Source organism: Theobroma cacao, chromosome 6, assembly GCF_053813885.1.
Source record: "Theobroma cacao isolate CCN51 chromosome 6, ASM5381388v1, whole genome shotgun sequence".
Classification (NCBI taxonomy): Eukaryota; Viridiplantae; Streptophyta; class Magnoliopsida; order Malvales; family Malvaceae; genus Theobroma; species Theobroma cacao.
Window position 1 is genome coordinate 30,121,766 of NC_142644.1, and position 15,482 is coordinate 30,137,247.

Sequence of the window (15,482 nt, forward strand, 5' to 3'; positions counted from 1 at the left end):
TTCCTTGGTTCACTTTTTGGTTCATATGACCATAAAAAACACTTATAAGTGACTTCATGATGAGCTTTGGGAGGAATAATTATATATATATATATATATATATATATATATATGTCATGGTTTTTTAATTTGTATAATATTTAATGAGAAATCCTTAACCATATTAACAAGGTGATAATTTTCACACGTGAAAGAATTACCTAACCTCCAATGAGGAGGGCACCGAGCAAACATTGAGCAGGTGATATGATTGGACAGTTAAGTAACCTTAGAAGAAAGTCAAGTGAAAATAGCATTAGCGAGGGACAAAAAGGGAGGCGACTGGTGGCCACGTTGCTGCAAAACCAGACAGTGACATCTGGACCCCACCACCATGGCCCCCACACTAGCACGGAGTACATGTCCCACCTCCAGAACCTAACATCTTCCTTCTCTAGTATCGCCTTCCACTGCCGAAGAAGAAGACTCCAGACCTGACCCTCCTCCTCCTCCTCCTGCTGCGCTTACTTTTCTTCCTTCAAATTTATTCGAACCATCAATCTCCAGCCTTCTACTTATAACCGGTAAGTCAACTTTTCGTCTTTCTTATTCTTTGATAGGTGGTGGGTATTAATTCTTCTGTCATTTACTCATCTGCTTGTGGCATTTGGCTGGAAAAGGAAAAGATTTTGGTGATGATTTTAGTATCTGTTTTAAATCTTGAAGTGTTGATTTTACTGCTCTCCCTGAATATGAGCCGGCCCTGTTTTGCTAACCTGGGGGACCAGCCAGGGGGGCGATCGGGATTTAGCTTTCCGTGCCTGATGGTCGAGAATCTTTTTGTCATCATCGTTTGGTATACTCAAGCCAACATAGGTGGGCAGGTAAAAGGTGGGTCCATATAGTTCCTTAAAGAAAAGTTCAAAGTTAGACCCTTTTTTTTTTTTTATTTCAACTTTGGAAATTACTTTCCCGTTTATTGTATGCAAACCAAAATACAAAATGGAAAATGTCGGGAAAGTATTTTCTTATAATATCCCATTCCAATCCCACGGCCCACCACAGCCGACTAGGAAAGTGAAAGAAATTGGCTGCATGATTTGGTGCCCTTTATAGCGAGGCAAGCACGGAACGTAGCACATCACCCGGAAGGCCCAAAACCTTCTTTTATCCACATTACGTGGGTCACGTCTTGTGGGACCATAAGGATGTCATAGACAAATCAAGGGACCCAGATTCGCCTGTCATATCTGATGTCTCACAGCCACCTCCTTTAATTCATTTTAGGACGCAGACATTCTGACGAAGAATCCAACACAGAAAAAAGCCCTTCTATTTTCCTCAGTCTTTCTTTTCTTTTCTCTCTCTTTGTGTTTTTTAACCGTTTTCAACAGCAATAGGTAACTGCCAGCCCAAACAAACATGTCGTCGCACCACCTCTCAGAACCAGACTCCACCACCGATTCGCTAGCGTCCTCCCCAAGCTCCGAACACCATGCTCCTCATGATTCCCATGCACGTGTACGGATCATGTGCAGTTTCGGTGGCAATATCCTCCCCCGTCCGCATGATAATCAGCTTCGTTACGTCGGCGGTGATACACGCATCGTAGCCGTCCATCGCTCCACCTCCTTCTCGGCGTTCCTTACCAAACTATCCAGACTCTCAGGCAATCTGATAAGTCACAAAAAGAAGAAAAAGCTTCTCCTTTTTTAATCATTTCGGATGTCATTCTCATCTTTTTGTCTTTTTTTTTTTAATTAGGAATTGGCAACGTGAGTGTTAAGTATCAGCTTCCTAATGAGGATCTTGACGCGCTGATTTCAGTGACAACCGACGAAGATCTCGAGAACATGATGGAAGAATACGATCGCTTAGCACAGAATCAGAACCCAAGGTTAGCTCGGCTGCGGCTTTTTCTTTTCTCCAAAGGCGATGACTCACGAACCAGTAGCATCAGCTCGCTTTTAGACGGCTCGGTTAATCGTGAACACTGGTTCTTCGACGCGCTTAACGGTGGGCCCAACGCTTCTGGGCTCGAACGTGGCCGTTCCGAGGCTTCCTCGATTGTGTCTGAAGTGCCGGATTATTTATTTGGGTTGGAAAATTCCGATGAGGCCCAACCTCGTGACCTGAAATCCAAGACACGTCAGCTGGTGCATGAGAATGTCTCGGTTTCGGACCCGGGTTCTCCTGCCCCGGTTGTTTCATCTTCTCCCTTTTGTTCCACGTCATCAGCTCCTATTGTACCTTCTATGCCGGATCTTCCACCAGTAAAAACTAAACCCGATAACCCTGAACCGGTTTTGGAGTCAAATCAGAGTCAAACAGAGAGTTTTGTGGAGCAACCTGTTTCGCAGCCAACTGGTTATTCGGGCAGTCCTATGTGGCATTATGTTGCGGATTCTCATTACTCTGCTCCTCCCGTACCGCAAATACCAGTTTATTATGTTCCGGGTCATGTTCAACCCGGAAACCGTCAGGTCCAACCACTTCAAATTCGGGCACAGTATGTCCAGCAGTACCCAATATCAGCGGGTCAAATGCCCGTTGGGTATCCTCAGCCGGTTCCTGGTGTAGGTCAAGTATACAGGCCGGTAGCTCCCGTGGATCCTTATGACCCAGCTTTAAGAATGGCTCCTGACGGGGTGAAACAACAAGTATATTATGGAGTTAGAAATGCGGGTCCGGTTCCAGTTTACCCTGGAATGGTGGTCCCGGGTGGGGAGGAAATGGGTAGAAGTGGTTCGGATACGACACCAGGCAGGATCTCCCAATCAGGACAGTAAGTGTTGGGCACTTACATAGCAATAATGGCATGGTAATTATGTTTATCCTTCTTTACTATGGTTTGTTTTGATGTTGAAGAGTGATGATTACTGGATTGTCATTACCTGTTTTTGGCTTGAAACTGTGACTGGGGTTTTGAATCAAAGTGTATAGAAAAACACAAAGTGTGCTTAAATTATATATGTTTTTATTGTTTTCTTAATTTGTACAATGCTGTTCATCTACTTGAGAATCCACAAGACCAAAGATATATACTGAGACTAGGGGTATAAAGTTCCTTTAGACCTACATCTCCTCCTTATCTCGAGCTCAACTTGTTTTATGGAATAAGTTCTCTAGTCAAGGTTTACCCTTTTGATGCAAGTCGTCAGAACGAGAGTTGGCCATGGTGTTAGATTGATAGCTGTAGGTGGTGATATCAGATATGAAAGTATTCAGTCTTTGCATGTTGGAAACAGAATACGTAAGGATATAGGGATGATGAATCAAGAGTTGGCGGTTGGCCTTCCTTGCAAGATTGGATCTCTCATGGTAAGCTAAAGCTTGATAGATGCGTGATTACTAGGTAGGCAGTGAAGTTGGGCCGGTCTTTCAAGTTCGGGTGACGGGCTCTTATGTCAGATTTAGATTGGACAGTCACGTGAATGGAATTGGGCACCATCCTTGCAAGTTAAAGCCCACCAGTTTAACCAAATATGCTGACGGGCCGGTAGGCAGGCACTCCGGCCCCCTTCTTGTTAGTTTCAATACCAAACAATTTGCACTACATACAAGTATACTAACTCTATACAAATAAACCTAGCCTTCCGGAGGAGTGAGGACCAGGCGTAGGGCGGTCCAATACCATCCTTGTTCAGTCATCTGTCACCGTTGATGGGAAAACTCTCAGGCTTCTTAAGTGTCAACGGTGGATTAGGTTGAATTCGGTAGGGCTGCCATGGTCCTAATGGATTGGTTGGCGGAGTAACGGCAGCAGGCTCAACAACATTTGGAGCAAAATTGAATTGCTGGTTGGTCCATTTTCAACAGTTTCATGCAGAAGGGGGTCCTAATTGATGTCGACTATTGTGCCAAGCCATCTGTCTATATTGTTTTGGGTTCGCATTAAATTTTGCTCGCAACGTACTCCTAATTTTAGCTCTGGAGGACTTAACTACACTGAATTTCTTTTTTGCTAGAAATGGTTCATACTGTTTCACTTGTCGCTGAATTTTGCTTCTCAAAGTATATGTAAGATCCCACCAATCAAGCTCACTCTGCTTTGATATCGTTGAAAATTAGGTAAACCCATCAGCTTTTCTGTATGATAGGGTAATTTATTAATCTTTGTAGTTTAACATAGCATTCAAGTACAGTAACTTTTTAATTCCAAATGAACATAGAGATTTCCATGATGAATGGATAAGATAAGATAGGATGCATGCATCCTACAATTTACGCATTTAAAAATATGCAATTGTATATATGTATTTTCATTCAAAAAATTGAATATATATATATATATATATATATATTTATATATATATTTATATATCTCAGGGCATTCTTTCTCATCTCGACTGCTATAAGTGCGGACGAGTCCATGACAACACAAAAATTATAAATAATTAATATATATTATATAATAATGATTTGTCTTTGCATTCAGGAAGAGCCCCACCTGACTGCATTGCGCTTGGACCATATGATGCTGCTATCTGCATGGGGTGAAGGCGTGCATGCATGCACTCATGCTCTCACATGAATCTCTCTCCCTCCGTTCAAAGGCCCTGCAACAATTTCCCTTCTGAATGATGATACTATGAAATATTTTTATATTATGAAATCATTGTAAATTGATGAAGGTAAAGAGATTGGAAATAATTCGTGTATAATCAAATGTCGACAGGAGAACCAAAAAGGGGGAAAGCAAAAGTTTATTGGTCTCCTAATGGGTGGAAATGAATTTGTATAGGCTTTTAGGCTTTCTCTTGAATCAATGACAACCAGAGAATCCATTGGGTCACTGGGAAGAAGACACTCACTAGGAAAGCAAACAAAGAACAAAATAAAGGGGAGAAAAAGAGAGAGAGAGAGCAACAAATGGTACATTCTCTAGGGACAAATTAAGGTGGGGAAAAGATTAAAGCTCTTTGGTTCTCCTTCCCTCTTCCCACACTGTTATTATGATAAATATCCAACTTAAAAACAATTGATAACAAATAAATTTTTTTATATTAAATTAATTAAAATTTAATTATTATAACATCGAAATAATATATCTTTCTCAATCTTTTCCACTAAAATAAAAAAACAACAATAATTCATAATAATGCTAAAGTTCTTATTTAATCAATGTCATAACTTCTCTGGTAAAAGGAACAAATATGGTTGTACTAATATTGAATAGAGCTTGTCGAGTAATGTGAATGGGAAGTACCAAAAGCTATGATTTCATTCATTTTTTAGGCAATAAGGAAACTAAATGATTGCATGTTTACCTATTTGCCATGGTGTAATGCTGACGAAGGTGGTATGTCTTCACCTTATGAGAAAAGTTGGTTCAAATGGTTTGACTACATTGCAATGATTACTGATGAGTAGGAAAAAAGAAAGTTAAAGAAGGCTGAAGGTTCTGCCTCGATAAACAACAATGTCCACAAAGGGGGATTCAGCTTGCTTTGAACTTTGAATATGACTATCAAAGATCCTTGTTCACTATATATTGGCTTAATATATATATATATATATATATAATTTTACTGTGCTTTGCTCCTCACTCTTCATCAACTTATAGGTCCTCCTCTCTTCCAAAAAATAATTTAATTATATATATGTATGTATTTATATATGTATCACAAATTAAAAAAAGTATTTATAAGGATAAGGGAACTTATTACTTTATTCCCCTTTTTCTTTTTGCTGACTAAGAGAGAAGTAGAGCTGCATTTAAGTTAAGTGAAGGCTTATTCCATATTCGGCAACATGTCTCTCTCTTAAAACAGTGTGGTTGTTTAGCTTTTAGGTATGGTTGCCTTTGCTTTCACATTAGCAAGTCTAGAGAGATTATTTTACAAAAAGGGTGTTAAAGAGAAAAAACCAAATTCATTTATGTGTGCTAGGTATCATTGGGTTTGAAAGCATAAATGAATGAGATTTGGATGTTCATGGCCTTTTAGCAGGTAATTTTAAATTTATTCTTAATATAGAACGAATAATTTTTAAATCCTTTAACTTGTTCTCTTTCTATACAGGCATATGGATATATCCGTTTAGTAATTTTATTTATTTTTAATTTCTTTACATAGAATTAATTACCATATTTAATCATAAGTTGACTCTCAATGAAAAAAAGAATGGGATTTGGATATTACAAAGGGACAAAGTGAAAGGTGAAAAATGCTTTATGCTGGCCCTTTTCTTCCTCATCTAATCTGAGAGCTATCAACATTGCATGGCTATATATATATACACATACACATGCAATGTGGGTTTCTTGTCATCGCATACATATCAAAATCTCAACCTCATATAAAGTTTTATGGATGGTTGTGATTAACCATGTGTATGCAATTTAAACGGATATATAACTGACATGTACACCTGGCATTGTCTTACTCATGCTTGTGCATTATATGAAGCATATGTCTTATTCTGTGGACAATTCAACATCTTAATCAGTAAAATTAAAGAAGAAGAAACATTCATCTAATAATCAAAGGTTGAATAGAGGATGTATAGGTGGCAGAATGAAAATGGAGGAGAAGTATGCAAAAGAAAAAGAGAGCAGAAAAGGATAAAGAACATCAGGGATTGGAATCATAGGGTCAGTAAGAACAGCTTTCCTAACCCTTTTTTCCCCATCAAATGTTACCCTTTAGAAAGCAAGGATTCTCATATAATATTGGGGTTGAATATATTCTCATTTAGTCATATTTATTGGGGGGTTTTGTTTTCAAGTTGTCAAGCTTTAATTAAAATGGACCCTCTTGAAACTTTTTCGTGTTGAAACAAGGCCATAAGACATTAATATGTGCCAAGACATTAAGTGGGAAATCACAAGCAGTGTTTGTGAAAGAAAATAAATACTAGACTCATCTAACAAAAGGACATGGGACTCAAAGCTGTCAACCCCCTGCCATGAAAACGAAAGAATATTATCACACCATTTGTATGATATGGGAAAAATTTCAAGAAAACATTTACAGTACACCAATTGATTTTCAAAACTCTCTTTGGGGAAACAATGTGGTTAGCTATATCTTGTTTGTTTTCTTCCTTGGAAGGAATTGCCATTGCCATTGGCATCGACAAGAGGAGGAGGGGAAAGCCTTTTCAATTGTCCAGATACTTGCGGTGTTTAGCTATGTGGCTGCATGATCTTTTGCCCAACAAATTAAAATGCCCTCTCAATTACAAACTTCTCTTTTGGGATGGGAAATTTCCAAGAGTCTGAGACTGGTGTTGCAGTGGTGGGGTTCTATCGCTTTTGTTTCACAGGATTCTCAACAGTATGTGCGGAGTTCCTGATAAAAGGATCATCACTGGCCTTCTTGTCAAACTTAATTCTCATAGCAAAGCCAAAGACAGGGGGCAGTGCACCCAAAATTGACATTTATCACAAACACGTGAGTCACATGTACGGGGAAAAATAAAAGTTCTTGCTTGCCGCTGCTGGTTTCTTTGCAATTGAATGCATCAGTTTAGATATAACCATCTCAGTTTCTCCTATTAGTCGGCGGTCAGACGGAATTACAACCTCTCGATCGAATAGATATTCTTTATTTTTATTATTACTATTTTTTTATAATTAAAAAAAATTCAAACTCTACTATTTAAATAAAAAATTATACATTAATTAATGAAATAAATACTTGAATGTTTGCTATTTTTATTTAATGTACATAAAATTAAATAAAGAATGTAAAATTATGAAAAGAGACATCATGCCGCACATCAAATAGAGATAGAAGATTTCCGTTCCCTTCAACCCTCGTGGCTTTGCTTGCCACTATTGTGAAGAACGTCCGCACTCTAATGATGCAATAAAGAAAGGGTCAGATATGACTAGTAAAATTGACCATGACAAAAGAAACTAAAATAGAACACAATATTTATAAAAAGAAAAATTGAAGAAATTAACATATATATATATATATATGATAAGATAGAGGATAAGATCAGACAATTTTTCTTTCCCCATGTTTGCTTCAAACTTCAAATACAATTAATTTTAAGTAGATAAAGAGAGAAAAAAAGGGTTTTGATAATTTGAGCTTGAGACAAATGTAATTGACACAACTCATAGAGCAAAATAGTGTAAGTCAAAAACCCATTGAGCAAAAGCATGTGGTGTGCATGGTTATGTTGCCTTCTTTATTAGCAAATGAAGGTAAAAATAGAAAGATAAAAAATGAAAAAAACAACATTCATTGCTAGGTTAATTGTTTTTTACTCCTGTCTCCTTCACTCTAAAGAGGATCCAAGATCGAAGAAGAACCCTATTTTATTGTAGTCCTATATTGTTCCTGAAGATACTACTATCCGGTAGTATGAGATTGGAGAAACATTATGACTCATCGTGCTCTTGTACCCAAGCACTCTAAAAATAGCAAATCGAACTTGTTTAGATACCCTTTGATCATTTAGAATAGTTGTTTCTTTGTCACGTGTTTTAGTTTTTTGGTGTGTATCATGTGTCCCATCAATCAAAATCCTTAGTCATACTATTATAAAAAATTAAAATTAAAATTTTGAAAAAATTATTGAAATTTATAAAATGTAAAATAATAATTTTTTATTATATAATCAATTTTAATGAATTTTTTGTATGTATCGAATAAAGCTCGAGATTATTTAAATGTGAACTCGAAATGTTAAAGAGACTGAACCCAAGATATATGCATTTGAATTGAAGTTGTTAGGTTAACTATATAGAACTAGTATGCAATCTCTGCACTGTACTATTTGAGTCAAGGAATGTGGCGCAATAATAACTTTGATCGTTGTGAAAGGAAGTGGCATCCTTAACTGCTCAAGTGGCGTATAAATTCAGTAGGGAAGAGGGAGAATGGGGGTTGTTAAAGAAAATTGAAGCCAGTTTTCTTTGTAAAAGAAAGACTACCCGAGTCAAGCTACAACATAAACAATGACTTGAGAAAGGAAACCTTGGGTACTCTTGAAAACAGAAAATAATAAACAAAGAACTATGGGGGAAATGTGACTTAGTTGTGCTTTAATCCAAAGCAAAGTTGTCAAAGTTAGATAAGAAAAGTATGATTTCTTCCTCTTTTTTAGATATTAATTTTAAATACATTATTTTTATGAGATATGAGATATTTGTCTCGATATGAATAATTTTGTATTTGAAATATATTTATAATTTTATCTTTATAAAGTATGACGTTTCGATCTTATAATCTCATATGAAAGATTGAGTAATTTATTTACTTTCGAAATTTTTTCGATAAAAAAGAGTTGTTAAAAAAAAAAGAAGAAGAAAGAATGGCTGGTATGCCAGCTATTCTCCTACTGCAATAGGATATAGCAGAAGTGTATTTAGCGGTGGATTATGCGGCACTTCTTTATAAAAATGGACCGGCGCTTATCGCGGGGCTGAGAGAGGATGTATACCGCAAACTGCCTCTACCATCTCACTGCTTTTGTATGCAGTGCTTTGGGACCACTTCTCTTCCTTTTGCTTGCTCTTCGCTATCCTTATTCTTTCCCTCACAGTATACCTTCATCCCCTCTCTTCTATTTCATTCACTTGGAAACATATAAAACTGTTCATTAGTATAACAATCACATCACAGGGAACACTTAAAGATATAGAGATCTTGTTTGGGTCAAATTTTTTAGCAGAAACAAAATTCACATTGTAGTTAAAAGACATGGACTGGTTGCAGTAATTTACTAATTGAGGTGTCAAGTAACTGGCAGTGGGAGCATTGGAAGTACATGTGATAAGCTGACTGACTGAAGAACTTGTCAAACTATATATGTGCAAATGGTTTCTTGAGAGAAATGAAAGTGGTTGGAATACAAACTCGAAATATCAGACATTGATTACATTTCTTCAAAGCTTAGAAAGCAAAATCAAATGTTCATACACATGCTTTAAATCTTCGCCTTTTCCTTCTCTTTCTTTCTTTCTTGCCCCATTGGAGATGGTTCTATTTGTCGTTTGTTGCCAATTTTCTTCATGTAATTACATAGTCAAGATTGGTTTAGTGGAAGGGAATCACTAGGAATCCGGGGCTTTAATCCATTTGCCAACATTAGCTTTTGGAAAATGTACAACCGCCCTTTACATTTAAAATCTAGTACAATTCGGATTAATTTGTTTTAAATTGTGCAACAATGTTGTTACGGTAGTACAAAATTCTTTACAGTCCCTGTTAAAACAACAACTTCGCTGTTTTTCTTTTCCAAGGAGCAAGAGCCTAAGAGGGGAAGGCAAAGGCAGGGCGCCAGGGACCAATACTACATATAAGTTAAATAGGGCAGCTGCTCTGTGAGGCTGAGAAGACTCAGAAGTGAAAGTTGAAGACTCCACAGGCTTCTTTGTCAGCACAGAAAGCGAAGCTTCTCTTTTTCTTCATTATTACCTCAACTCAATTTTTGCAAACTTACTCGCTCATTTATTTCTTTTCTCATTCTTCTCTTGACCCTTCTCTCAATTCCAACATATTGCATATAAAAAAGGCGAAATTTTCAAGGGAGGAAGGAAGGAAGGAAGAAGAAAAAAAAAAAAAAAAGGAAAAACAACAGAGACTTGATATGGAGTACTTTGATCTTGAGGACCCATTCACAAGCTTGAAAGAACACCAATCTGATACAATCTCAGCTCTTTTCTCCTCAGAATCTGACCACATGCCTTCTCAGAACTACCTTCAATGTTTAAAGACCAGTGACTTCTATGTTTCTTTCCGACAGGAAGCCATTTCTCTCATTTTGCAGGTACCCCATATTTACACTGACTTGGTACTGTTCTTTTTCTTTCATATTGTTTACTGTTCTTGTCTTTTATTTTTCTTGTATTTTGTTGTAAGCTTGTTTTAGTTGGTCAGGCACAGTATTCTTGTAACCTTGATCCTTACACGCCATACCTGGCTGTTAACTACATGGATCGGTTCATCTCCAGGCAGGATATCCCGGTATAGTCAAAGCTACATGTTGTCTCTTTTATCTTTACAGTTAATGAATTTCTCCTTAATGTGGAGTTTTACTGTCTTGGTTGCAACTTTGATTGATGAGAAGTTGATTGAAAGTAGAGAAAAACTTGAAAATAAGATGCAGAGAGTTCAAATAGAGGATTCTTTGATGCATTGAAACAACTTTAAGGAAACATCTAATTCATCTTGAATTTTGTAGCAAGGCAATCCATGGGTTCTGAGGCTTCTTGTGATAGCTTGCATTTCTTTGGCTGCAAAGATGAAGGAAATACATTTCTCTTCCTCTAATTTCCAGGTAAAAAAATCTCATTTTTGGATTAATAATGTTCTACTTTCATCTCCTTAATTTGTTTACCCTCATCCAAGACTATACGACAAATGAAACAGAGAGAAGAAGGGTTCATCTTCGATGCCCCAGCTATTCAAAGGATGGAGCTTCTGATTCTTGATGCTTTGAATTGGCGAATGAGATCAGTAACACCCTTCTCATTTATCTGTTTCTTCATGTCTTTGTTCGAACTGAAAGACCCACCTTTGACACAAGCACTAAAAGATAGAGCCTCAAACATAATCTTCCAAGCTCACGGTGGTAACTAAATAGAACGTGAATCATTTCTGTTTACGTCTTTATCTCGAAAACAGCTTAAACCCTTACGAGGAAACTCTGCTTTTCGTTACAGAAATCAATCTGTTAGAGTTCAAACCATCAATCCTTGCAGCATCAGCTCTTCTTTTGGCATCTCATGAGCTATTCCCATTGCAGTTTCCGTCTGTGGAAACCTCAATTTTGTCTTGTGAATACGTGAATAAAGTAAGCAACTCTCGCTTCCTTTCATTTTGAATGCCTTAAATTTTGGTCAATTTTTCTTGTTACTTTGCATTGATGAATGGGGTCTAATGATATGACAGGAGAGCCTGTTAAAATGCTTTAATGCAACGCAGGACATGGTGGTTAACCAAATCAGCGAATCGATTGTAGATACGGTGTCAAGCTCGAGTACAAGAACCCCATTAAGTGTATTGGACTGCCACTGCACCAAAGCAGAAAGTGAGAGTACCACTAGCACCATGGGTGCCACTGCAATGGCAGAAAAGAGAGAAATCAAGCGTCGAAAATTGAATGATTTTTGCAGCGAAAGCACTAGGGTACAGATTTCTCAGATTCAACCATTTGGATAAGATTCAGCTAGATTTTTCACTACCCGATTGTCCTAAAGGTAAAAAAAAGAGAAAGTCATGAATGGCTTTGATTAGTAGCTCAAGAGAGAGATGGCACAAAATCACCCAGGCATCCTTCCTCCTTTTCTTCCCCTTTCTTTGTCTAAGAAACTTTTGAAAAAGAGAATAAAAGAATGATAAAAAAAAAAGAGATGAGAGAAATTAGATTATTCCACTTCACTTAGTAAGTGTAAGCAGGGGCCAGCTGTTGGAGGAAGGGACATGAAGGACAAAAGACATGGCTTCAAATGTCAAAATAGTACTTGTCTTGTGTTAATGTTGTGTTGTTTTGTAGCAGATAGGGAATGGCAAATGCCTCATTCAATAAGATATTTTAATGTAAACTTTCAGAATAAGAACATGGTTTTCTTGGAAAAAGGCACAGTTGGGAGGTTCCCATTTCTCATGTCAACGTATAGATATTGTAGAAATTTACCAACGAAAATGAGATTGGCGGGAAAGAAATGTACCCCCCCTCCCTCCCTCCTCCTCCTTCTCCTACATAACAAATTACAAAGAATTTGTGGGGATAAGAGAGAGAGAGGGGCAACGGTCAAGGCACGTTGCTTTCTCAAAAGATTTTGTTATCTTTGTCGAGAAACTACACCAATTTAAGTGCTTGAAAGCAACCAGAGAGGGGAGGGGGAGAGAAATACAACTATATCTTATCTTTGTGGGTTCTTGAGGGATTGAGAAGCACAAGACTTGAGTGGGTTTTTCTTACAATTTATGTTTTGTACAAAGCACAAGGACCAATCAGCTTAAAATTATGAGGTTTGTTTTCTTGTTTCTCAATTGGGGAAAGATGTTTTGTTGTAGAATTGAATTCTTTTTGGAAAAAATTCCATTTTTTTTTCTTTTGGTTTTTGTTTTCTATTTATTGATAGATTGGACAAAGGCTTTCGATGGTCCTGAAATGAATCTTTGGGTCCACTTCTGGAGGTAATGTGTCAAAAAATTTGACTTCTGTAAGCTGGAAAACATTCGTTCTATTTCAGGGACCACTGGGCTATACCTTAGATAGTCCAAGCATGCAAGCCCAAATTGCATGTCCAGCTATTTATTCCCTGTATAAAGTTCTTTCTGCCATTTCCTGTACTTTCACAATATTTCTGGAGTTTGTTTTTTTCCTATGAGAAATGCAGATTTCACCCAAAAATTAGAAAGAAAAACTAAAGGAAGTGACTGGTAAAAATTCCCTTTAATCCTATTGCCCGCTCTTCATATATTGTAAGCTGCAATCTTTGTTGGAGTTAATAAGTACATGAAAAGGAGCTAGCCACTAGCCCAATGCCACTAGTCCACACTTGCAGAACCATGCACCATTATTTATGAACGCCTACTAAAATTAAAGAGTGGCATGGAGATTGTTAACCTGCATACATGTTTTCTTTCACCAAAAAATTAAGCCAAAGATCATTGCAGGAATTACCCTGATACATGCTCTCTTGGAACCACAACAGCTGAGAGCTGGTTGCAGAAATTCCTGGCTCTGCATAAATGGCCCCATAATTTTCTGCTGTGGATGATCCTTCTGAAGTGAATTGCTGCTCCAATATGCTTTGGAGTTCTCCAAATGTTTCGGATGAAACAAGGGTGTCTTCAGTTTGGTTCTTGTCGATTTCGGCTGCAGGGTCGGAGCCTGATGAAGGTAGACTGTCAGTCGAAAATTGTTGGGAGAGCTGGATTGCACTTGAGCTTTCTGAATTTGCTGGAGCAATGGCTGGTGGGAGATCAACTTCGGATGAGCTCTTCTTTACGGTTTCAACGTTGGATATTTGGAAAAGTTCACTCGTCGACACTGAATTGTACTTCAAACGTTTTCTCAAGTGAGTATGCCAATGATTTTTAATCTCATTATCAGTTCTTCCAGGCAACCTTGATGCAATCACTGACCATCTGCAAGTTTTAACAATTCTTTCTTTTTTGATTCAGAAGATCCAAGAATGTATATATATCTTCCATTACAACCTGATCTCAACTCTCAGTTTGCCAGATTTAATCGTATAACAGAAAACTACTGATTAGAAATAATTACTATATCTGCTCGTGTATTTGATTCAATAATAATGCATAAAGCTAAGAAAATTAATGGAAATTTCTGATCCATAAAAGCATCAGTTGCAGCAATCATGACAAATCATTACATGGATAGACATAAACGCTCATAGGGATAGTTCGATGCACAACCTTCAGCACTTACCGATTTCCAAGCCTTTCATGCAACTCAATTATGGTTTCATCTTCTTCCCTAGTGAAATTTCCACGCTTAATTCCCGGCCTTAGGTAATTCACCCAACGAAGTCTGCAACTCTTCCCAGACCTTTGCAATCCTACAAGTGAAATATATTTGTGTAACGAAGACAGGATAAAAGCCTAAAGTTAGTAAAGTAGCCAATTACTTCAGTGTTGCTCTACGATATTGCTTCTTTTTTGGGCTTTGGTGCACGTCTTTATGCTTAATTACCTGCTGGTTTGGCCATCTCTGTCCAATTCCAGATACCATGTCTATTAATATAAGCTATCAATTTGCGGTCTTCGTCGGGACTCCATGGACCTTTTCTCAGAGTTCTCTTTTCCACCGACTGTGAAGCCTTCGCCATCTTTCTGCAGCAAGTAGAGCAGATTTCAAGCTAAATGCAAAAGGCAAAAAACGTTCTACATATATAGAAAGACGGTATGCACATTTATCCTATGATTCCGTGGAAAAACGTGTTTTCATGTCCCGAATTTTCCAAGGAAATGACGATTACAAAGCAAAGCATTTATTCCAAAAAGGGTTCCTCGTGGAACATCTTTTTAATACTATTTTAATGCTTATAACACACAGGTCGACCACAGAATATCACTGATGTATGGAACCTCGACATCCTGGAACATGGTCGATCTAATTTAACCACAAATTTCCACGACTGACATAGCTGCTGATGACTCATGTCTTGTGACTTCGTTCTGCGCTCAGCAACGTTGCTCACATGAAAAATTAGATATGAATGGAGACTAAAGCAGATGGTAGCCGATGGTTCACGACAAAATGCAGCACACCAAGTTTGACATTCATCTGCCTTTGGATTGTCAATATGACAAGGAATTGCTTGTAAGCATGATCAATGTTCAGTCAAGGAGGAATAGTTTAACAAGGAAACGAGAAAAGACAGGCTGGTAATACACAGTTGGTATATCTAATTCAGGATGATGGGATTAGCAGTTTATGATCAACAATAAATAAATATATCTATTAGAATTTGAGTAACGGTCTTATGACAAATTGGTGACTAATTTTTATAGAATTATTGACTATTAACTCGCAAGTTTCTGTGGAACAGAATCTGATATTTC

At 37.5% G+C, this 15,482-nt stretch overlaps 3 protein-coding genes across 9 annotated transcripts; 2 read left to right on the plus strand and 1 right to left on the minus strand.

Annotated features, from left to right (window-relative positions):
* Positions 1 to 424: 424 nt before the first annotated feature.
* LOC18596984 (Octicosapeptide/Phox/Bem1p family protein) lies at positions 425 to 4,648 on the plus strand. Of its 4 annotated transcripts, XR_016027202.1 has the most exons (4): positions 1,264 to 1,648; positions 1,744 to 2,800; positions 3,948 to 4,050; positions 4,418 to 4,648. XR_016027202.1 is itself a non-coding variant. In XM_088807719.1 (3 exons), exons 2-3 carry the CDS (start codon positions 1,402 to 1,404, stop codon positions 2,766 to 2,768), a joined length of 1,272 nt encoding a protein of 423 aa, XP_088663845.1. In that variant the 5' UTR covers positions 425 to 563; positions 1,374 to 1,401; the 3' UTR covers positions 2,769 to 2,971. The 4 variants fall into 4 exon arrangements, 3 of the variants coding, with proteins under 3 accessions (XP_088663845.1, XP_017978734.2, XP_088663846.1); XM_088807719.1 differs by lacking the exons at positions 3,948 to 4,050; positions 4,418 to 4,648 and adding an exon at positions 425 to 563 and having other exon boundaries at positions 1,374 to 1,648; positions 1,744 to 2,971; XM_018123245.2 differs by lacking the exon at positions 3,948 to 4,050.
* A 5,505-nt stretch (positions 4,649 to 10,153) lies between these two features.
* LOC18596985 (putative cyclin-D6-1) lies at positions 10,154 to 12,521 on the plus strand. Of its 4 annotated transcripts, none has more exons than XM_007025783.3 (6): positions 10,154 to 10,710; positions 10,803 to 10,907; positions 11,125 to 11,220; positions 11,313 to 11,514; positions 11,606 to 11,736; positions 11,835 to 12,521. In XM_007025783.3, exons 1-6 carry the CDS (start codon positions 10,531 to 10,533, stop codon positions 12,102 to 12,104), a joined length of 984 nt encoding a protein of 327 aa, XP_007025845.3. In that variant the 5' UTR covers positions 10,154 to 10,530; the 3' UTR covers positions 12,105 to 12,521. The 4 variants fall into 4 exon arrangements, with proteins under 4 accessions (XP_007025845.3, XP_088663141.1, XP_007025846.3 ...); XM_088807015.1 differs by having other exon boundaries at positions 11,868 to 12,521; XM_007025784.3 differs by having other exon boundaries at positions 11,313 to 11,511.
* Positions 12,522 to 13,325: 804 nt separating this feature from the next.
* On the minus strand, positions 13,326 to 14,921 carry LOC18596986 (transcription factor MYB30-like). The gene is made up of 4 exons (XM_007025791.3): positions 14,829 to 14,921; positions 14,611 to 14,750; positions 14,347 to 14,476; positions 13,326 to 14,042 (listed from the first exon to the last, which is right to left on the minus strand). Exons 2-4 carry the CDS (start codon positions 14,744 to 14,746, stop codon positions 13,514 to 13,516), a joined length of 795 nt encoding a protein of 264 aa, XP_007025853.3. The 5' UTR covers positions 14,747 to 14,750; positions 14,829 to 14,921; the 3' UTR covers positions 13,326 to 13,513.
* Positions 14,922 to 15,482: the final 561 nt, after the last annotated feature.

What these genes read in the sequence shown, in the direction of transcription:
- LOC18596984 (XM_088807719.1), top strand. Translation starts at nt 1,402, where the DNA reads ATGTCGTCGCACCACCTCTCAGAACCAGACTCCACCACCGATTCGCTA. An exon ending in CAAACTATCCAGACTCTCAG is followed by an intron (nt 1,649 to 1,743) that starts GCAATCTGATAA and finishes TTTTTTAATTAG; the next exon opens with GAATTGGCAACGTGAGTGTT.
- LOC18596985 (XM_007025783.3), top strand. Translation starts at nt 10,531, where the DNA reads ATGGAGTACTTTGATCTTGAGGACCCATTCACAAGCTTGAAAGAACAC. An exon ending in TCTCTTCCTCTAATTTCCAG is followed by an intron (nt 11,221 to 11,312) that starts GTAAAAAAATCT and finishes CAAATGAAACAG; the next exon opens with AGAGAAGAAGGGTTCATCTT. An exon ending in CTTGTGAATACGTGAATAAA is followed by an intron (nt 11,737 to 11,834) that starts GTAAGCAACTCT and finishes ATGATATGACAG; the next exon opens with GAGAGCCTGTTAAAATGCTT.
- LOC18596986 (XM_007025791.3), bottom strand. Translation starts at nt 14,746, where the DNA reads ATGGCGAAGGCTTCACAGTCGGTGGAAAAGAGAACTCTGAGAAAAGGT. An exon ending in AGAGATGGCCAAACCAGCAG is followed by an intron (nt 14,477 to 14,610) that starts GTAATTAAGCAT and finishes TTTCACTTGTAG; the next exon opens with GATTGCAAAGGTCTGGGAAG. An exon ending in CATGAAAGGCTTGGAAATCG is followed by an intron (nt 14,043 to 14,346) that starts GTAAGTGCTGAA and finishes TAAAACTTGCAG; the next exon opens with ATGGTCAGTGATTGCATCAA.